At 49.5% G+C, this 22,438-nt stretch overlaps 6 protein-coding genes across 6 annotated transcripts; 4 read left to right on the top strand and 2 right to left on the bottom strand.

The window, feature by feature from the left end:
* Positions 1 to 696: 696 nt before the first annotated feature.
* On the bottom strand, positions 697 to 8,022 carry atnA-3 (Nonribosomal peptide synthase atnA; the record flags this gene model as incomplete). Its single annotated transcript, XM_037322943.1, has 3 exons — positions 697 to 6,039; positions 6,093 to 7,490; positions 7,615 to 8,022. 3 exons carry the CDS (start codon positions 8,020 to 8,022, stop codon positions 697 to 699), a joined length of 7,149 nt encoding a protein of 2,382 aa, XP_037177610.1.
* A 1,603-nt stretch (positions 8,023 to 9,625) lies between these two features.
* roqT-5 (Efflux pump roqT) lies at positions 9,626 to 11,470 on the top strand (the record flags this gene model as incomplete). Its single annotated transcript, XM_037322942.1, has 2 exons — positions 9,626 to 9,985; positions 10,037 to 11,470. 2 exons carry the CDS (start codon positions 9,626 to 9,628, stop codon positions 11,468 to 11,470), a joined length of 1,794 nt encoding a protein of 597 aa, XP_037177611.1.
* Positions 11,471 to 11,625: 155 nt separating this feature from the next.
* CGCA056_v007693 (uncharacterized protein) lies at positions 11,626 to 13,360 on the bottom strand (the record flags this gene model as incomplete). Its single annotated transcript, XM_037322941.1, has 2 exons — positions 11,626 to 12,362; positions 12,427 to 13,360. The coding sequence occupies 2 exons, from the start codon at positions 13,358 to 13,360 to the stop codon at positions 11,626 to 11,628; spliced, it is 1,671 nt and encodes a 556-aa protein (XP_037177603.1).
* Positions 13,361 to 15,464: 2,104 nt separating this feature from the next.
* On the top strand, positions 15,465 to 16,721 carry yxjH-1 (Uncharacterized protein; the record flags this gene model as incomplete). Its single annotated transcript, XM_037322940.1, has 1 exon — positions 15,465 to 16,721. One exon carries the CDS (start codon positions 15,465 to 15,467, stop codon positions 16,719 to 16,721), a length of 1,257 nt encoding a protein of 418 aa, XP_037177605.1.
* Positions 16,722 to 18,340: 1,619 nt separating this feature from the next.
* On the top strand, positions 18,341 to 18,878 carry YCH1 (CDC25-like phosphatase YCH1; the record flags this gene model as incomplete). Its single annotated transcript, XM_037322939.1, has 2 exons — positions 18,341 to 18,455; positions 18,529 to 18,878. 2 exons carry the CDS (start codon positions 18,341 to 18,343, stop codon positions 18,876 to 18,878), a joined length of 465 nt encoding a protein of 154 aa, XP_037177763.1.
* Positions 18,879 to 19,151: 273 nt separating this feature from the next.
* Positions 19,152 to 19,643, top strand: CGCA056_v007690 (uncharacterized protein; the record flags this gene model as incomplete). Its single annotated transcript, XM_037322938.1, has 1 exon — positions 19,152 to 19,643. The coding sequence occupies one exon, from the start codon at positions 19,152 to 19,154 to the stop codon at positions 19,641 to 19,643; it is 492 nt and encodes a 163-aa protein (XP_037177622.1).
* Positions 19,644 to 22,438: the final 2,795 nt, after the last annotated feature.

The following is a 22,438-nucleotide window of genomic DNA, read 5'->3' as shown; positions in this document are numbered from 1 at the left end:
ATGACTTGGCGACTCTATCACCGTCTCATGTTCCGAGTGGATCGTAATCAGTCTCTGCCGATAAATTGACGTCTCAAATGAGCAGGACTCGCAGCGGATATCTTGGATAGACCAAAGCTGGCATTTGCTTACATGCCAAGACCTAAGCCGCAGGAGACCTACTAACTGAGGTGATATTGAGCCGACGTCTTGGATTGAAGTTCTGTTCGCCGGCTTGACGGAAGATCTTTCGTTACCGACACTTTCATGGGATCCCTGTCATAGTTCACCATTATGAACACAGAGGAACTTCGATCGAAAGTTTGATAGATTATGAGCTTGATTTTGTCGGACTGGGCATATCCACGTCAACATTTGCGTGGGGGAAGTTCCCCCGAAACTAGCAATAAGTCGACTAAACTTGCTTCATGAGGATTTCTTCGCCGAAGTCATGACTTGGTTATTGATACACGTGGCCGCTCAGATCGCGGGCTGTTGCGGGCGCCACTGATTCAGATGAGGTGTGGGGTTCATTGGTGCGACTTCATAGAACAGTCAATCAATTGTCTGCAGGCCAGAATGGTGAGCTTTCACGTACAACTGTCCCCCTCTGAAGAAAGCGCATACACGTCAGAATGAAATTCGATACAAGTGCCAAGACCCCAAATTTGCCGGATTTTCCCTCCCTATTTCCTTCGTCAGATTTCAAGAATCCCTTCATCTCCCCCTACGGCTGTTGCACAAGGGACTCGGAGATCGCGGCGCACCTGTTACCGACAATCCCAGCTTTTGTTCACTGTGGTCTCCATACCCAAGACGCTTTGGATCAGTCGTCTGGTTCCAGATCGGAGTCGTCGGAGTCCGCGAAAAGACTAGGGGCCCAGGAACCACAAGACCGGGCTCACTGGCATTGTCGCCGTCCTCGCTACTCGTTCGGCTGGTATTCATGTACCCAATGGCTACTAGATACTGCAAGCTCTTTCGCAAAGCTCTTCGAACAACAGCTTGATGTTCGTCTTGATCTTCAGCAGTCATTGCACCTAAAGGCTGGCCAAGAATGCCTCTTTTATCCTCAACGAAGTGCATCACCGGCCACATTCTGTGACTCGACCCCTTCCCCTCAACCTCACACTGTAGGGCGTCCAACCAATTCGTTGCGTCTGAAGGTTCTGTGACACGTCCAGTCTCTTTGGCAACGATGTCCCAGTAGTCGCCCAGACTGACGCCGCTCAAGATCTTTTTGGAGACACTGGCGCCACAGTCGGCGGATTGGAGTAGGCAGCTGTCCAGGATAATCTTCGCAACCAGGTCAACACCGGCCGCAGCTATCCACGAGCCGGGGTCCTCGTCAACACGAAGACCAATGTCAAGGGCACTGGCTGTCACACGCCAGAGGAAGTCGTCTGTATTGGAGATCCCATCAGAGGAACTACCCATGATCAGACCTGGCTTCACAATGGAAACAAGAGCCCTATGGCCGGCTTGAGCGAGACGCTGAGCAAAACGCGCCACGAGAATCTCAGAGACAAACTTCGTCTGGCTGTATGCTGGGTACGACTTGAGCTCCTCTGCAACTTCGTTGACATTGTCAGGGGAAGTCGAGAGATGGCCTCCCGAGACATAAGTAAAGCGCACCGGTCGGGTGGCGCATGCCCTCGCGACGGCAGTGAGGAGTTGAACGGTAGATATCGTGTTGGCCGGTATCAGGGCATGATAGTCCGCCATCCAGTTGACAACTGCACCGTTATGAACCACAGCGTCGATCAAGTCATCTTCAGTACCTGACCCGTCCAGTCGAGACCATTGCGTGTCTTCTAGGCCAAGGTGTGGGAGAGACAGATCACCGTGCCAAACTTCGATGCGGCAAGTATATACCTCGCGCCACCAGCTACTGCCACGCGCAAGCGAGAAAAGTCTTTCAGTGGCATGCGCAGCTGTTGAACCTCTCACCAAAGTGACGACCTTGGATACTCCTGGACGCTCTAAGAGCTGGCAGAGAAGCTGATTGCCGAGGAACCCAGTTGCTCCTGTCAAAAATACCGCTTTTGGGCTGAACTTCTCATTCCATGCTGCGTTTTGGGGTCGAAGTGCTGGAAGCGACTTGTCATACTTCTCGATCTCATCCAGAAGCTCGAGCCCGTCGTTCTGTTTGGGAACCTGGCGATCCTCAGCGATCCACCGAGCAATATCCCGAATAGTCGCTGCACTGTTCATGTACTTCTTGATCGGAAGACTTATCCCATAGGTCTTCCGAACAAAGGTAGAAAGTGAGACGACTTGGACGGAGTCCATACCGGCATAGAAGGGGTTGAAATTACTCCCACGCAAGGACTGCTTTCTTTCTGGGTCATTCCTCGACAATAATTCAGCTAACTTGTTGCTGATAGACAAGGCGATGTCTTCATCAGGAAGTAGACTACCTCCAAACTCGAAGTCTCTGCATTCGCCCTCATTTGGAGCAGTACCCAGACCATGCAGAGTATCCAAGTTTGCGGCGTATTCTTTGAGTTTTCGCCGATCGAGCTTCCCAGTCGTACCGAATGGCAGAGACTCAAGACATTGAAAGTGAGCAGGTACCATGTAGATAGGCAGAACGGATAACAGCTCCGTCTTCAGTTGGCTCGCCATATCATCAACAGCGTTCTTACGCTCTGAGAAGTTGTCAAATAGACCGCCAAGCTGAATAAACGCAACCAAATGCTTGCTGGAGGATCTCGAAAGAGACAAGACATCAACGGCTACAAGAGAGCCAGCTGGGAGGATGTCGATGAGTCGATGTTCGATCTCTCCCAGCTCAATTCTTTGACCGCGAAGCTTGATCTGGGTATCTTTGCGTCCGAGGTATGAAACTGAGCCATCTGAGTTGAATCTGCCGAGATCTCCAGTCTTGTACATCCTCCTTGATTCTTCTCCAAAATTGAGATTACTCGTCCACGAGGGGTCGGCGATGAACGACTTGCTAGTTTTCTCCGGGTCCCCTAGATATCCGCGAGCAACACTGGGTCCATCGATCAGGATCTCACCAATGCTTCCAATGGGAAGCAGTCTTTCGTGGGTATCGGGATCCACGATCCAGACATGACAATTTAGACCATGGCCAATACTGTCACCCACAAGGAACTCCACGTTACTCATTCGAGTCACAGTACATACGCTACCCTCGCAGGGCCCATAGGCGTTGATGAGTTGGACGCGACTAGCCCAGGTCTCGATGTTGTCGACGGTCATGGCCTCGCCGCCCATGCAGACTGTCTTCAAGCTTGGCAGGTCGCCAGGATCAAGGGTGCGTGCGAAGGACGGCGTGAAGAAGGCCCAGTCTGCTTGGGATTCTGTCACAAATCCAGCAAGGTTGTTCAGCCTGTCTTCATCAGATGGAATGCAGATACAGGCTCCCAAAACCAGTGCATTGACAATCTCAATGACACTGACATCAAAAACATGAGCTGAAAATTGGAGAATTCTCGAGCCCTTGAACATTTGCATGCCTCCCGACTGAGCATTTGCTGCGGAACAAAGAGTGCGATGTTCTTGCACAACACCTTTCGGCAGCCCCGTACTGCCAGAGGTGAACAGAACTGTGGCAGCATGGTGAGGTCGGACTTCTGCGCTCGAGAAGGCTTCAACGTGCAGCTTGTCCATGTTCTCTAACAGAGCCCGATTCACGGTCACTACTGGAGTGTCTAATCCAGAGAATGAATCTGCTTGAGAGGAAGATACCACGACAACTTTAGCGACAACGCTCTGGACAATGCAAGATTTGCGCTCCAATGGGTAGGCAGGGTCGAGGGGAACCATTGCGCCCCCAGCCTTCAGGATAGCCAGCATAGACACAACAGTGTAGAGAGTCTTTTCGAAGCAATACACCACTTTGCTCTCTGGGCCAACACCCAAATCCACAAGAACTCGAGCCAATTGTGAAGCTTTCTTGTCAAGTTCCGAAAAGCTGAGATATCCATCCCAAGAAAAGATTGCCTGTGCATTTGGTTGGATCTGGGCTTGAGTCTCAAACAATTGATGAACGCAGGCTTCGGTGGTGTAGGGCCGTTTTTGGTTCCAAGCTTGCATCTGCTTGATATCTTCGGCCGAAGGTTGGGCAAAGAATGTCTCGAGACGTGTGGTTTGACTTGCGACTAAGAACTCCAGTGCAGTGTCGAAATAGTCCACCAGTCTGGAAGCTTGGGAATGGTCAAGGTACTCGGTGTCATAGTTGAAGTTGACGTGAACCGAAGTCTCCTGGAGACTGCACTCAACCATGACGGCGTGGGAGTTGAATTTGTCAATGTCTTGTGGTCGCTCAAAAGCAGTGAAAGGGGCACCATCCATGGCCATGTCCACTTCAGGCTGAATGATCATCATGCTCTGAAACTCACAGGCGGCCTTGCATTTGGCATCTATGCGAGATATGTTCTGGATGCCCATCTGCTCGAAGGGGATCATGTCGATAGTGGCCGTCTGAAGCCCGGTGAGAAAATCGATCACGGTCTGACTTCGATCACAATTAACCCGCAACGGAACAGTCGCAATGACTGGACCCATAACGGTCTCGATTCCGTCAAATGAAGCATTCCTTCCCGATGACGTGACCCCAAAGACGGCATTGCTGGACCCGCTGAAGCGGCTGATGACAAGTGCCCAGGCTGCACGCAAGATAGTTGTCGCAGTCACATCCAAGCCGGATGTGGGAAGGGCCATATTACGAAGAACGAATGCTTTCTCTGGATTCGCGTTGGCAGAAACAATGCAAGGCGGCTTCCTTGGGAATTGCTCATACTCTCCTCCCTCAAAGACTGACTTCCAATATTGAGTTGACAATTCTGATGCTGAAGTCCGGGAAAATTTGATGAATGAAGAGAAAGAAGCTTTCGTAGCTTCAAAAGAATTTGTGAAGGCGTCCCTCACTGCCCGCAGGGTGAGTCCGACAGAGTGACCATCGACAATAGCGTGATGCACAGTCCAGACCATGCTCGATGCTAGACCATTGGTATCATAGATGATGCCGTATCGATTGAGCGGAACCCCGAATTTTGACACCTTCTTCAGGTCAAAGTCTAGATATTCATCAAGATTGAAGCTTTCATTCCAACGCAGGGCCTCGCGTACGACAACTTGCTGGATGCCAGATGTCGATGTGTCTACCAGACGAGTGCGTAGGATGCCGTGTGATTTGGAAACTAGATTCCACGCGTTTTTCAAGCTTGCGACATCGACATCTGCCCCAAGCTGAAGCACATACTGGACCAGGAATGAATTGGCAGTTGTGGAAGACATGGCCATGAGACCCTCCTGTAGGGGTGTGCAGGGAAAAGCGTCTTCAATGTCCTCTATAATGATGGAACACTCCTCGGCAATCTCTGTAAGAGCCACAGATTCCCCATCTAGAAGTTCCATGGGTCGTGTAGTAATCATGGACTTCTTGGACTGGAGCAGGGGAAGCTGACAGAGGTCTCCCAAGATTGGATTCTTGAAGACTTGTGCGAATTCCAGCGCGAGGCCGCTTTTACGCGCAGCCGACACTAGCGATATCACGGCCATAGAATCTCCACCGAGGCGTAAGAAATTGCTGCTGGCCGATAGCATGCCCTCGGAGATTCCGAGAACGCCGGCCCAAAGACCGCGCATTACGTGTTGGAGCTCGGTATTCTCGTTCGCAGCTTCTTCAGTGTCATCCTCCAGGCCCAACTCAGAGAAACCATAGAACTGCTCTGGACGGAGGTCGTCAACTTCCCGGCGTAAACGCTTGAGATCAACCTTGCCATTGGTGGTGAGAGGCAGGCTAAAAAGAGGTATGTAGAGGGAGGGACACATCCAGGAGGGAAGAACGCTGGAAATCATAGCTTCAACCTTCGGTATCATCTTCCGAAGAGCTGTAATCTGTCTGGGCATGACGTATCTGCCATCGACGGAGTCACTCCCGGCGTTTCCTCGTTGGCAAATGAAGGCCACCAGCACTTTGGCGTTCTTTTTCGATCCATAACTTGGCCTCGTGACGACGTCCACAACAACACTCTGAGTCTTAAACGCTGAGCGCAGATGATATTCAACTTCGGAGGCTTCCAGCCGCTGTCCAGAGATCTTGAGCTGAGTGTCTTTGCGGCCTTCAAAGTGAATCACACCATTCTGGTCAAAGCGGCACAAGTCCCCTGTCCGATAAAGCCGTCCTCGTCGATTGTGTTGGCGAGCCAAGGAGGATCACGAACGAAGGCATTGTTAGGCCCTTCGCCCTCCTCAAAATTCAGGTAGCCCCTCGCCAGCTGGGGACCTTCAAGAACCAGCTCTCCAACGGCACCAAGAGGTGACAACCGAGTAGGGTCGTCTGGTACGACGATCCAGCAAAAGGTTCCAATCCCACGTCCTATAACTCCGGGGTTCCCATTGGATCGAACAAGGTGCATAGTCGAGAAGACAGTGTTCTCAGTAGGCCCAAATGCATTGATGAGACTGCGTCCGCGCCCCCATTTCTCGATATTATCTTGACCGACAGCTTCGCCGCCCAATAACAAGGTTGTCAGTCCGGGTAACTCGGACGGTTCAAGAAGTCGGATCACAGAAGGCGTAAAGAATGCCCAATTTACCCTCTTTAGCTTCATGACACTGGTGATTTCGTTCAATCTCTCGTCTTCAGACGGGATAACAATGCAGCCACCGAAGCTGAGAGTCGTGAGGATTTCGGCGATAGACGCGTCGAAGGTATGACGAGCGTATTGGATGACCCTCGTCTGTCTGTTGAATCCTGTGGCTTTTCCGTGGGCGGCGATACTGGAAGAGCAGGCGGCATTGTCAACCATCACCCCTTTTGGTTCTCCGGTGCTTCCGGAAGTGAACATGATGTAAGCCAGATCCCAAGGTCTTGGTGAAGGAAAGGGTGCAGTTGCAAGCCCAAATAGCTGCTGTGTTGATTGCTCTTCAACGCACAGAATGTTTCTCGATAGCGCACGTAAACGCTCGGTGTATGTCTTGGAGCTCAGCACAGTCTTTGGCTGAATCTTATCGAGGAGGTTTGAGATTCGGCCGTCCGGCTGGAATGGATCCAAGGGCACAAACGCACCGCCGGCTTTGAGAACAGCCACCGTTGCCACAATGTTCCATACACTCTTCTCGAATAATAGAGCAACCTTGGACTCGGCTCGGACGCCTCGCCTGACAAGCTCGTTGGCGATATTGCTTGACTTCTCGTCTAACTCTGCGTAAGACAGAGTACCATCCCACGCATCAACAGCTATGTTCAGAGGTGACCCATGAACATGACTTGCAATCATGTCTTGTACAGAGACTTTTTCATGATCCGAGTGGAGCTGGTTCCAGACATTGTATTGGTGATGGTCGCCTTCATCCAGGAGATCGAGATCACACAAATTGGCATTCGGCTGGGCGATGATGCTTTCGAGTGCATTGCGAAATGTTGATAGTATCTTTCTCGCACGCCAGTCTGAGTGGGTCGTCTCTGAATATTCGCATCGTACAAGAAGACTATGAGAGAGCGGATCTTGGCCCGCAGTAAAGGCCATGACTGTCTTTACAAATGTCAGCTAACGTTTTCACACTATGATAAGAAACAGCGGCAACTACATGAGGAAATTATGGCGATGGGGATGAGTAACGCAAGAGACCATGTTAGTTAGAAGGGCTTGGACTAACCTGCGGGTGTACGGTTTTCACAGCATGTAGAGACGGAAGGGCCTCTTGTGCCATGTCCAGGGGACATCCATCACGGAAGGACGATACAATGAGAGCATACTCTGTGAGATTGGCCTTCGAGATAGTCACAGAGTCGGCACTTGCAACCTTTGGCTTGCAGAGAAGTTCGAAGATGCGGCTCTTTGGGGACAAGGGAGTGTTCCAAAGTAACCACTTCTGATCCTCTCCTAAGAAGTTGATGGACTCAACTGATGCGTATGCCTTCAATGCTACGACACAAGCAAGCTGAATTATAGAGGCAGCTGAACAGTGTGCGTACTCTTGAAGGGCCTCAAATCTGTGGGAGCGGAACAGCAGAGTTTCGGCTGTTTTCGTTTCTGGGTATGAAGCGCGACCGTAGCTGGCCATCATGGTGCTTGTGTAATGATTTCTTCTCGGTAGAAAATGAAAGTGAACAAAGGATGATCCGTTCAATCGACACGAGCAATTCGGCCCACGGACATTCAAGTAGACTTTCTCGAGAAACAGAAGGGATGATATGTGGGCATCTTCGAGCTTCAAGTACTTTCCGGCGGTAGAGAGTATTTTGTGCTCGCCATACAAGCCAGTAGTCTAGATCTTGCAAAGAGCACCCGATTGAAGAAGTACCCTGAGAGTCCCATAAAGGTTTTCACCTTCTAGTTCACCGAAGCCTTCCACATACATGTAAGCAAGTGGCAATTGAATTTGCCAAATTCGTCGAGACTCCCCTACTGAATGGCTGCGCCAGAGGATCACAAAAGTTCGTTGAGGATCTGACGAGGGGCAAAGCAAAACCATGCGAACCTATCGTGAGCGTCAAAGGGGACCGAATCGTCTTACCTTCGATGAAGAGGGCATGGTCAGTAGTCCCATCTTCCTTGCAGTCACGCCCTTTCGTGTGACATGTCTTACCATATGGAGCCCCATCATGCCTCCATGTTAAAGTGTTTCGAGGTTTGCCTCATGTTGATTTGCAATCATCAGGTTTTCGTATCGTTGCCGAAGGCACCAATAATCCTTGCATCAGACCAGCATTAGTGATCCTGTCAAAAGTGCAATTCATTTCTACCTGCCCTTGAATCAAGAAACTTCATTCATCCTTGTTTAGATAAGGTGTGCCTGCATCGTGCTTGTGGATTCGCACTTGTCTGTGATGAGCCCTAAACGTACTATGTTTTTCGAGAACGCAATGCGATCTCACCAATGACGTGAAGTCGCGAAAACGTATTCATGCTAGTGGCTTCGCGGTTACGCTTTTATGGGATGAGAACCTAACACCCAGCTTCCTATTGCAGAAGTGTATGGCCCAGGGTGTGAGCTTGACCTAGCATGGCAGGCTGAAATTCTGCAAGCTAGGTCAAGCCACGGCTGGAAGGATTGTCGCCAAGAGTTGAGGATTTCGACTTCTCGAACCAATGACAGCCCTTGAAACAGCTACGAGGCTATTCACGGCCATTCTGAATGTGATATGTACAACATAGGATTTGGAATCAGACGCTGGTTCCGAGAATTTTGCCTCGGGCAAAGCTGCCTCGCTGACCCTGGCTTCGCAATTGTCGAATGGGATTGCAACCGGGCGTGGGGCCGATGTCAACTGGGCTGTGTATGATCCCTTACGTTCATCTTGGTAGTATCACCTATTAGTCTTAGTGTCGCAAGGCACTGAAGAGGCCCCAACTTCTCGCGTAAGTGTTTGAGATGACAAGGGGCGTAAATGATGAATTTCGTGTCTAATACCTTGGAATTGCCCGGGCTGCTGGCCACCTACTCACCAGGAGCTTTCTCAATCCCCTAATTTCTGACCACTTGACACCTTGGCTGACGTTGCTTACGAATCTCTGAGACACCTCGAAAGAGCTTGCTGCATCAGTCCGAGAATCTGACTGATACAGGCCTCTCGGCCTGCAAGACTAAAGAAAAGAGTGTGCTCATATACTTAGTTCATTTCTTGTCTACATCGTTCAAAACTTTGTCTCACACGCACCACATCATGGCGATATCGGAGCCCTCCAGAGCAATGACTTCAAGCGCCAAAGATGCAGTTCAGTCTTCAAGTTGCTCAGAGAAGCTTTCCATGGGAAAGTGGTCAAGCATATCCTCTGACGCGAAAGTGCCAGCGCTTCCCGTTTCCCTCGAAGTTAAGGAAGCCAAAGAAGCTGGCTACCAGGAAGATTCGGCCATCGAGTACCCAAGAGGCATTCGACTAGCCCTTATTATCCTAGGTCTTGCTATGGCTGTATTCTTGGTGTTTTTGGACATGACTCTGATTGCAACGGCCATTCCTGCAATCACAAATCAATTCAACTCACTTCAGCACGTCGGATGGTACGGTTCCGCGTACATGTTGAGCGTAAGTGGTGCTTCTTAGGTTGCCGCATTCAACACGGCTGACTTGCAACAGCTTTGTTCGTTTCAACTAGTCTACGGCAAATGCTACGAGCTGTTCTCTTTGAAGTTGACATTCATGGTGGCCATCGCCTTCCGAGAGGTCGGTCTAGCGGTTTGCGGAAGCGCACCCAACTCTATTGCCTTCATCATCGGTCGTGCCATTACCGGCATCGGCTGCAGTGGCATCATCATAGGTCCGAAGTTTCAATCTCTCTGGTTCTATCTCATCTCTCTCTCTCGTTCCACTCTCGTCGTTGGCTCATCTAACCATCATCGTCAAATCACAGGTACCTGGGTTGTTCTGGCACATTCCGTCCCAATCCGCCAACGGGCAGTGTACACTGGGTTCCTGGGCGCATTCTCAGGCGTTGGCGGCATCATCGGTCCTCTGATCTCAGGGGCCTTGACAGACAGTCATTTGTCCTGGCGATGGGCGTTCTATATTAGTATTCCTGTCGGTATCGCAACACTGGGATTGATTCAATTCTCTTTCAAACCTCCGGCCCAGATTATCTCTGGCGGCAACAGAAAGCTGTCTTCCAAAATCAAGGAATTCGACATAATTGGTCTCTCCGTTTTCTTCGCCTGCATGGTCTGTCTTCTATTGGCACTCCAGTGGGGCGGGTCGGAGTATCCGTGGAGTAGCGGTCCCATGATTGCACTCCTCGTGTTATTTGGGGTCATGCTGGTCGCTTTCGTCACTTCACAGATTTGGAAAGGTGACAAGGCCGCTTTACCACCTCGGCTTATGAAGCAGCGCAACGTTGCGTTTGCTTGCTTTTATGCCGCCTGTATCGACGCAGCTTACTATACTGCAGATATTTGGCTGCCAATATGGTTTCAGGCGATCAAGGGCAACTCGGCGAGAGAGTCTGGCATCAAGCTTGTGCCTTATGTTGGTGGAGAGGTACTTGCGGCGTTGGTTGCCGGATACCTGGTGACCCTCTTGGGATGGTATAACCCCTTTATGCTCTTTTCTACAGCCATCTCTTCGGTCGGCCTTGGACTTATGACCAGGTTCGAAGTTGACACGGGGCCAAGCGAATGGATCATTTATCCTATCATCGCAGGCATCGGGATTGGTGCAGGGACCCAACAACCCATGATGGGAGTGCAGTCCACTCTCGTTCTCGCGGATATCCCGGCTGGGACTGCCGCTGTCACTCTTTTTCAGAATCTCGGTCCAGCAGTCCTCATGTCGGTCGCAAATACAGTCTTTGTCAACAATTTGAAGCGGAATTTACACGGCCAGGGCGGACTCGACGGACAAGCTATTGCTGACATGGGAGCTACCAATCTGGAGGACATGATCTCGGTAGATCTACTTCCGGGGATCATCAGCGCGTACAACAAGGCACTCCAAGAAACCTTTCGTGTACCAATGGCAGTGGCAGTCATCTCCATCATTGGCGTATTAGGCATGAAGTGGGAGAAATTGCCGGCTTAAACATGATAGATTTCTCTCCATAGCAATGTCTCACAGGATCTCTCGCGTTATGAAGACGCAGGTTTAGAAGCGATGAAGCTCCGTTTCTATATACTGTCGTATCATCTCATCAAGCTCGTATTCCATCTTGTACAAGCTGAGTACCTTTGTCTTGGTTAAGCATCAAACTGCCAGGCACTGGCTGTTTTGTCTAGCAAACGTGGAAGAAATTGAATCGGGCGATCCTCATCACCATCTTTTACCACCACAGTGTATGTATTACGAAAGTCCTCGACGCAAAGGCCTGCTCTTGATGTGCGAATAATGTGGGCGCCATTCCACAATCCCGCGACGGCTGCTGGGGAGTTCGCAATAACACCCGACACGATGCGTGTATGAACACTGCTGCGGTCAAACCCGAACTCCATGAGTGGAAGGCGACACTCCTTGAGCTTCTGGGATCCGCCATCGAACGAAAGGCCTTCGAATTCAATGATATGCCGACCACGAAGCATACCTTCGTATTGTTGGGCAATGGGGAACTTGTCGCTTCCAAGATACTCTGTGAGGCTTTCAAGCCACTGTTGAGCCCGGACAATTTTTCCATTCCTGCATCTTCTTGAGAGGTCGATAATGATCTTGTCAAGAGGCCCGTTGCTCATGATGTCGTTTTGGCCGGTTTGCCTCCGAAGATAAAGATCGATGAACAGCAAGTAGGCAAAACCACGCTTATAAGATATCCATTCTCCATACCAGTCGTTGAACATAATCTCAGCGGCCTTACGTACGTCGACTGTGATTCTTGGGCTTGTGTAGTAGGCTTGAAGATGACCATTGAGACTTTTAATAAGAAAGTCCATCCCTCGGAAACTAAAACGGTACGGGAGAAACGAGCTGTAAAACTCGGCAACCCCTAGTTATCACGTAATACTTAGCAACCACCGTGATGAAAAATGAGAAGCGTGGGTAACACTAACCTTCGATGTACCACTCATTTTCATACCCATCCTCCTCGGGGTTGATGTCAACAAAGCTGTGTACCATCTCATGGGTGAACAGCAGAACCAGTGAATCGTCTGTTTCAGTCTTCGTTGCGTTTTCGTACTCCAAAACATAACTTCCTTCGAACCCGCTGCCTCCAAACCCGACCAGAGACTTGCGAATGAAGATCCGGTAAGATTCACCAGTCACGCCAAAGAAGGACGCCAGCTTTGGAAATAGGACGGTATTGTATGATTTGAGCCGCTCAAGGTTGGGCGGCAAGTCTCCGAACCAGTAGCAGGCAGCGAAACCATCATCACTTTCTGGAGAGACTTCCGGATAACGTTGGACTGGCCCAACCATGTAAACAGTGTTCCACAAGGTCTCAGCACGACCAACACGGACGAGAGGTTTGGTTCCTTCGCCATAGCTCCAAACACATCTCGTAGATTCCGGTGCATCAGCCGGGACTTTCCACTTGACCACATTCGTGAAGACTTGGTCGGACAATAACAGAGGTAGGAACCATTGACCCACGCCGTGGACACCGCCTTGGTCCTTGCGAAGATCGATACGCGCACCCAAGGGAGTCGTGACGTCGACATGGCGAGGAAAGACGTCAAATTCAAGTTTGATGTCGCCTTGGGTTTGTCTACTGAATGACCAATGTTGCTGGGTATTACGACCTTCCGAAGGTAGATCTCGAAATTGGATTTCGAGAGGCCCCGAGTTGTCCGTAGCCTTGATGTCGCGCTCGTGAAAAGGATGAGCTGGGATGTTGTCTTTGAAGGGAAAGAAAGAAAACGCGGGCTGATCAGGCTTGATCGCTTGAGTTTGAATTAGGAACAGCACGGAGAGGCTGCTAACACCATCAGCATCGAACTTGGGCGTCAGTTGGAGGGAAATGATTGGGTGCTGAGGGAGCTGCATGTTGACTTCGACTTCAAGACGTCTGGCTGCCAACGCAACAGAAAACTGTGTGGTGACCTTCGAGGATATAAGTTGGCAAGTCGCGCCGTTATGCTAGACTTTGTCGTCGTGGAAATTTACGCGGCCCACCCGAAAGAGGAAGCTGCAACACAAGCTGGTGGGGTCCTGGATAGCACGGCATCATAAAGTTAAATAATACACGCGTGTCATTTGACTTCGCGCGTTGCACCTATCATTTCTAACCCGAGCTGGTACTAGCCGTTTTAGTGCGTGCTGGGATCAGAGCTGGGGATAAGCTTGAATGTTGCCCAATTGCCCGTTGTAAGAGTTGTGTCTTGTTGATCCGACTCTACAAACAGACATAGCATTGAAGGTGTTTGAGATCGTGCCATACTCAGTAAACCTCAGATTCCAAATGATCTAAAGCCTCTGAGGTTTAGACTTGAATCATTGCCAGCAATTTTGTACCAGGAAGATAATAAACTGTATGTTACTGTTCTGGTGCAGCTCAGACCCTTGTCGCCGTACGTACCAGCCTACGCAATGCTCGGCGGGCAACAGCCGCCAAATGCAACATAGCGTACTTATGGACATTTGCAAACTTTGCATCGATTGCGTCGTCTAAGAGGCAAGCCTGAACTATGCTAACTGCCAATAAGTAATTTGCAAAAAGAAAAGACAGCGTTGTTACTCATATGAACGGCCGCACCTGATTCCTTCCACGATGACATCGGCATCACGTGCAATTAGACTGGTAACGAACGAGCGTCGCCTTTGCAACTTCTCTTCAATAGCTTCATTATTTATTATCCATACACGGAAGAAATACAATGGGAAACAGGCAGACTCTACCTATGGACTGACAAAAAGATCAGAAACGACTGGTCTAACCCGGGGACCACGGCCATCTGGTATGACCGTTCCCCGGGAAGCCTATCGCTTTTCTATCAAGTCAGCCTTACTCTCGAGCGACTATCAACTGTCTTTTTGAGAAAATTGGAGAATATGAATAAGGTACACTCGGAACCACATGGGCTCGCGAATTGTCCGCATTGGATTTGCGGAGGGAGATCCTGAGGTAGTCAGCCAAAATGCGAGTGCCCGCAGATTGCCTCTTGCAATTTGTTAACAATTTTGAAGTCCATATAAGATGAACATACGTATAAAAATGCATTGGCGTCTCGATCTCTCAGATAAATGATCCAAAAGACGCTCGAGCTTACGCCTTGATACATCAACCAACACTGATAGATGGCTATGTGGTCACGCAACCCAAGTTTGACCCTTCAAAGAGCTCAAAATTCAAAATTGCTTGAGACTCATGGCTCCTGGCTTAAAATAGTATGCGATATCCTCCCTTAGTGAAGATTCTAGCTTTGCTGGTCATCTTATCTCTGGCTTAAACAACACATTTCCATCAGTCATTCGTTTGATGATATTTATGTTTCTCATCTGCTTTTCCTACCAACGCAATTGGACGGCCAAAAAAAAAAAAAAGGACTTTTGCTATCCGGGCAGTGTTATTCAGCTATCTAAGCAGTATTCATACACACGTAAATCCGTAGCTTATTTCTAAAGCGACTACATTTCCTATTCTCGCTTTTATCGTTACTATTATCTATTACTATAGTCTATGATTATTACTATTATTATCTTTACTATCGTCGTCTCTTATTGTCGTCGTCGTCGTTATTGTCGTCGTCTTTATCGTTATTATTATCTTTATTACTACTTCCATCGTTCTCTCTATAATCACGAATTGTAGGGGATACTGCCCAGATAGCTAACTAACACTGCCCGACTAGCAACACTCAAAAAGAAATGCTTCCGTAAATCATGGCGTTGGCGGGCTGGAGGAGCAAGCGGTGAGGCTACTCTGAGTTCAGCAAATAAGTGAAACACTCGATCTCAACATCATGGGTCCACTCCAGTCTGGAGAGCATGCCATATCGGGTTATCTTCCCCCATGCACGATTGGTCGATATACCCCGACAGCATACGGAGGGGGCACGCCGTGGGTGGGCAACTAGACTACAGGGGCTCGAACTGCCTACCTCAGGGGTGTGTCTTGAGTGGATCGCGTAGCATATATAAGTCCTCAAAGATGAACGTTGATCTGGTTCATCACTTTTTCTACGCCTCAAATCACCTTGTACCACTCATTATGGCTCCTCCGTTTCGCTCCGAGCAGGTCGGATCCCTGATCCGCCCGGCCTCCCTCTTAGAGTCGCAATCCTCCATGGGCTTTTACTCAGACAAATTATCCAAGAACCAGGCTGCGGCAACAGCATCCGCCATTGCGTACGCAGCCAAGAAGCAGCTGGAACTGTCGATTCGACCCATTACCTCTGGCGAGTATGAGCGCACTATCTTCTTCAGCGGCTTCTTCGAGAACCTCCAGGGCATGGAGGTCCGCCAAGATCTTAGAATTCCGCAAGACTTCCGAACTGGGCTGCCCAACATTACTGGCATCGCTAAGATGGGTCTGAATCACTTCGCTGCTGTCATTGCTACTGGCAAGATCAAACACGCCACCTCGGCTTACTTGCCCGCATGGGAGATGATCAAGAGGGCCGTGCCCCAGGAGCACTGGAAAGACTGCAAGATGGCCATTCCCTCGATATTGTGGCAGCATATGTACCTAGTTAGGGGCACAGCGTTTTCCCCTGGCGTGTACTCTTCTGATCGGGAATATTTCCTAGATCTAGCGAAGGCTTATCGCGCCGAGCTAATGACCCTGTATGACGCGGGCTTGAGGTCAGTCCAGATTGACGACCCTAACCTGACTTTCTTCATTGTGGAGGACTTCCGGGAAGGCCTGCGAGGAGACGGTATTGACCCGGATTCCCTGCTGGATCTGTACATTTGGGCGCACAACGAGGCCATCAAGAACCTCCCAACGGACTTGCATGTCGGCGTCCACCTCTGCCGCGGGAACATTCCCGGGGGCCCATCCTTTGCCGAGGGATCATACGAGAAGATTGCTATTCAGGTCTTTCCCAAGCTGAATTATGCCACATTCTACTTGGAGTTCGACGACCCTCGCATCTCTGGGCACTTTGAACCGCTGAGATTTGTCCCCCGAGGGAAGAACGTGGTCCTCGGCTTAGTCTCGACCAAGGTCGCCGAGCTTGAGGACAAAGACGCTCTCATCAACCGAGTTCACCAAGCTGCCGACGCCATTGCCAAGGGGCAGGGAAGAAGCGCATCCGAGGTCCTGGAGGACTCGCTTGCGGTGAGCCCGCAGTGGGGATTTGCCAGCCACAACATCAATAGAGGTGTGGCTACGGAGGAGAGAATGTGGGAGAAGTTGGTTCTTGTCAGAGACGTTGCCAGGGCTCTGTGGAGTGATGCTGTCTAGCCATTGTGACACTGTCTTTCAGCTGTAATCTAGACACCTTCTGAAATGGAGACATCTCTATCGGTACATTGCTGCGATTCATGGGAAACTGTGACCTCGTCCTCATCAAGCTGCCTTTTCCTCAGACGGCTGTTTCTTTCCTCCCTAAGAATTTCGATCAAACACGCTGAAGACGATACCTCCACTGTGAAAGTCATCGGCCCAAACGGTGATGTCATTGAATAGAGTTCCGCCTAGCGATAGAGCCAAGAGCCATCAATACTTAGCCATCAGAAACCAGTCAAGGCCAACTCGGACAAGTCACAGTGGCATAATTTGGACCAAAAAACGGGGGATAGCGAGAACCATAATGATATTCGCTCGGCGGCGGGGGTCCAGATAAGCGCCGAGACCGAGATCGCTGTGGAGTAGGCCGAGACCTCAGCCCTAGTTTGCAAGAGGGGCAAAAGCGACAGGCTGTGTTTCATTGAAGATGATGAACGGATTCTGCAGATATGATTGACATATCAGGTTGCGTGGTGCATATGCTTGAGCGCCATGTGGGATGGCATTCCAATGTGCTTGGTTATCCAGCGTCTTGACGCAACAAGCTGCCTTGGATGGCCCCTGTAGACCATATTTTTGAGTTGAGGGATCTCCCGCATCGAACCTGCGCATGCTGTGGGATGAGTGTTCATGGGTCGTATTGCAATAGCAGGGCTGTTCGTGTTTGTCTTGGCTTCGTGCCTTGACAAAACCTTCGGACTCACTTGGAGAGGACGAGGACGGAACATACAGTCCGTTGCGTTGACAGCGTCCGCCCCCGATTTTAACCCGGAAGGAAAATTTTCTACTAGCCTAAAACCCCCCTAAACTACCCTAGACTTCACACCTTAATAACTCTATACGTACGTAATACGTATAAATAAAAAATAGATTATTATAACTACTTAATTTAAAACTATTAATTAATATATTTTTTACTCTTACATATTATATATATATAGAGTTATTAAAGTGTAAAATTTAAAGTAATTTAAGGGGTTTTTAGGTTAGTAGATACTAAATATAATATTAAAAAGAAAATATAAAACCCTTTATATATAGTATCTATAGTATTTACTCTAAAAACCCTTTAAAATTACCTTTAACTTTATATATTAATAGCTTTATATATATATATATATATATATATATATATAGTATATAGTAGTAAAAATTATATTATTAGATAGCTTTTAAGTAATAAATTGATCAATTAAACTTTTAGTTATACGTATTACGTATATATAGAGTTATTAATATATGAAGTTTAGAGCGATTTAGTAGTTTTCTAGTAAAAAGCCCCTTTTTTTACCTTTTTCGGGCCGAAAATTAGGGGGCGGACGCTGTTAACGCAACGGACTGTGTGCTTATGTAAGCCCGACGCCGCGGTCACAGGTGCGTGCTGCGAGCCAGGATTCCCCACGCGACAGGGGCAGGTTAAGTGACAACACTGTGAACGGTGCCCCGCGTCAGAGCTCCCCGCCAAAACCAAGCTCCAACTTCGCTTCAAACTCGAATTAAGCTTGGACTGCAGCTCGGAATCCCCCTCCCCCATGAACGTCTTCCCGACGCGTATGCTACAATTCAAACGCACAATGGCGACCATCGGAACCCTTCAGCGCATTACTGCCGACAAGCTCTCCACCATGTTGCTGGCGGAGCAGGCTGCCGCCAACCCTTCGGTGGCTGTCGTCGATGTCCGTGACGATGGTGCGTGTGGCCTTTCGACATTCCCATCCACAACCCACCTGCAAAGGCACCGCTGACTTTCGACTTGGTACAGATTACATCGGAGGTCACATCAAGGGCTGCATCAACATGCCCTCCCGCTCCCTCGAAGCCATGATGCCCACCCTCATTCGCCGCCTCCAAGGCAAGAAGACCGTCATCTTCCACTGCGCCTTGTCCCAGCAGCGTGGACCCAGCGCCGCCCTTCGCTACCTCAGAGAACGTGACCAGGCCCTCGCCTCCAAGCAGTCTTCAGGGTCATCCGAGGAGCAAGCGAGCACCCAGCCACAGGACGTCTATGTCCTCGACCGTGGCTTCGTTGGCTGGCAAGAGGTCTACGGTGAGGACGAGAGACTGACCGAGGGATATCGAAAGGAGCTTTGGAAAGATGGATACTGGGGCTGAAAGGGTCAGGCCAACGAGGTTGCTGCAAAATGAAACTGGCAATTAGCCTTCAGGCCATCAAAGGAACGATTTGCGCATCTCTCAAGGCAGCTTCCCAACGGCCCACCACTGTCGAAAATTAAATCCCGGCGTTCGCGAGTGCCATAATTCGTGTCCTTGTAGATCCATCTTTACTCAGAACTTCCCTGGAGAAGGCCCGCGAAACGCAGGAAACCATCTCAGACGCCACCTATTTCTCAAAACAAAACCGAATCTACCAACATCTCAGCAGCCATGGCAAGGACTTCTTGGGCTTGGAACACTACCTTCAACATTGCGAGCATCGTTGTTTGCAGCATCGTCGGCATTGCCTTCATCGTCGGCCTGATCATCAATGCTAGCGCCAGAATCGGTGTCCTGCTGGGCCAGAACAGGACTCGTCGGCAACACGTATCAGGCGCCTCCCTTTTGCTCGTCGGATATCTCGTCCTGATCGGCCCCATTCTCGCCTACTACGTTGTGGTTGCATGCCTCTTCCTAGCCTTGTTGGTCCCAGGTCTCATCTTCTACCTGGTCTCCAAAAAGTGTATAGAACCGCACTGGGGCCCGTTTTTATCGACTTTGCACACGTCTGCATCCGATATCTTGCGCATAGTCAACGAGCCCGTAGGAGCCATCATCAAATACTGGGAACGCTGCACAATTCGGCTGGTCAACGGAGAAATCCCGCCTTCCAAATCATCTATCGATGGCGTGCCACTTTCGGACATGCCGAGAGGTACATGAAGCACTCAATGAGCTTTTTTCCCCGAGGACCTGTATAACCTACATTTCAGGGTACGATAGAGTTTGAAGGGGCAGTTGGCTGCGTCACGAGGTGGCTTCGATATTCTCGGTAAGGTAGTGTTGATAAGGTGTATTTCTTGTCTTAAATAGCACACTAGCTGAGAGCCGCTTCGACGTCAGGCACTTCACGTCTCGATCAAATTAAACAGTCAGGTTCATCCCAATTCTCGTCCATCAAACCATTCCTTCCAGCCGAGTCTGGAACAATGCCTCTGAGCCGTGAAGACATAGAGAGTTTCGTCGCTTTTGGCGTTGTCTTAGGCAGCGTCGCCGTTCTTGCGACCTTCCTCGTTGCCTCCCGTCGTCTGAAGAGAAACTACGAAAACGCGAATTTGGTCACTCTCCAATTTTTAAAGCCCTCTTTCTGCTCGTAATCGTTTACTTCATCTTGCTGTGGCCCACTCTCATCTACTACATCGCGGCGGTCTGCTTCTTCATAATCTTCATCGTGTCAAGCCTCGTTATCAAGGCACTCCGCAAGCTGGCCTGCCCATCTTGGACAGACCGAGAAGGTAATTCCCGTCGCCAACTATTCTCAGCGGCTGGATTACCTCCTGCTGTTGTCTGGGACTACTACACGTAATACGTCATTTACGCGGTTGGGGGAGGGTGGCATGGACCTCAAAAGGAGCCCTCTGATAGGGGATCCGTGAACGCTGCGGAGTTATCGACTCTACCCAGCACAGGTGTACCAGATAGACCTGCACCTGGCGGTTGAAAGGTTCTCATGGTGAACCTTGGGCTGTCGGTACAGGAAACTAGGGGGCAAAGCTGAATGACCTTGGTGGTTCGCAGACAGTTAATGGATGGCTAACGGTGCGTCTCATGACCCATGCTGCCTTCTATCTTATCAACGACTTGACGCAGATGGGAAACCTTGGGTATCGGAGACTGTTAGAAAGTCATGTCGTTCGTCAGAATGGAGAGCGGATCAAGGAATATTTAATGATTGCTTTTGCTCTTCCAATACAGAAAGATCGAGGTTCATCCTTCCAGATCTATGCCCAATACAACCAACATCCACACGTCTACCCAAACCACACGTCCTCATCCTCGCTCGCACTGATAGCACTTCTATTGCTACAACAATTCTCAACTTCTTCCATGGCGTGGGAAAACCTCGATTCTTGGGCCCAGTTTGGCCTGGGAGCTTTATTAATCATTGTCGGCTTGTTTTACATAACATTTCTCCTTCTGTGTGGCTGGGCAGTTGGAAATCTCTTGGAAAGCACAAATAATACTGTTGTCCTTCAATACATTACGGGCTGGCTGTTACTAGTGTTCGGTTGGAATTGTTTGATCCTTCCATCTATCGCCTACTACTTCACCGCCGTCGGTCTGTTCATCGTCGGCATCATACCCGCAACCATCTTCAAGGCGATCTGCATCCGGCTCTGCACGACTGAGTCTTTCATACACAGTATCACCCCGCGCAATGTTCTCTCGGCTATCGGTGAGGTTCCTGTAATCATTTGGACGTACTGGCTTTACTTTTCGATGTGGCTGGTAGGAGGCGATTGGGAGGAGATGAAGGCTAAGTCGAAGGAGACAGAGTGTCAGGACGAGACTCGTTCCAATGAGCTTGAGAATATGAACGGTCAGGCGACAGGTACAGCGAACAGGTGCTGAGAAGGCACTACACAAAGGTTGTTTTGGTTGGGAACCACGATGGGGCGGTTCTCATGTGTCACATTGATGCCAAGGGCTTGCCTAAAGCCCAAGATGTTCAATCGGTATTAATGCGCAATACCAATCTATCGTCAGCATTCTTGCTCGTCAGCCAATACCTCAGTATGAGATGCCTCCTCAAAGATCATTTCTGGTATGGTATTATCAAGGTGAAACAGACGGTGGACAGCGCATCTGTCAAGGTACCTGGATGGCAGTGTAAAGCCACAGATTTACCTAGTGTCAACTTCAGGCATCTCCGAATACTTCATGCCCACAAACTTAAGCTCGCCGTTAGATTCTGATTCAAAGACACAGCTATCAAAAACTACCTCTCACTCAATTATCAAACGTAATCCAGCTCAACAGTTCTGCAACTCGGCAACCTCCCTATTGTCACCTTCCTACCACAACCACCAAATCACACTTCGGAATGATTCAGCACAATCCTACCACGGGTGAATCTCAAGACGTGTACATTCATACGATGCTGCTCGTTATTTTCTCTTCGTTTATTTTTGGTTTCGGGTTCCTCTTCGCGATTGTCAGAACAAGCAGCGAGATGCATGAAGACATGGACAAGTCAACACCGCGATTTCCCAGCAACCCTCTGCGAAGAGCCTTTTGCTGGCTCCCTATATCAATTGTGGAAGGGATTTTCAATGTTGTCAATATTCTGACCTTTTTGCCACTTTGTCTTCTCAGCGTACTCTTCACGATTATTGGGCCGCTCCTAGAATGTCTTCTCGAACCGACTTTCGGTCCTCTCCACTGCGTTGATTTCGTGGACAATTTAGTGCTAGGTTATCCCGAACGTTTCGATTCTTCGATGGAAGTTGTAAGCAACTTCTTCATCGTGCTTTCCGGGCACTCGTTGGAGTGCAGGGACTGCTACCTAGAGAAAATGGGCTTACTTGAGGCGGGAGCAGGGACGGTTAGTGATGAGAATTACAGGAGGTGAAGGGTTGGTGTAGTGATGATATCGATCACGAAACGAGGGAAAGACTCGAGGAAAAATGAAGCATATCTTAGAGTTACATGCGGCGCACGACATGGAATCAACAAGT

The sequence above is a fragment of the Colletotrichum aenigma genome (assembly GCF_013390185.1).
Source record: "Colletotrichum aenigma strain Cg56 chromosome Unknown KSG_Cg56_contig05, whole genome shotgun sequence".
Lineage (NCBI taxonomy): Eukaryota > Fungi > Ascomycota > Sordariomycetes > Glomerellales > Glomerellaceae > Colletotrichum > Colletotrichum aenigma.
The sequence above is the reverse complement of the archived record's forward strand: the minus strand, read 5'-3'. Positions and strand labels throughout refer to the sequence as shown.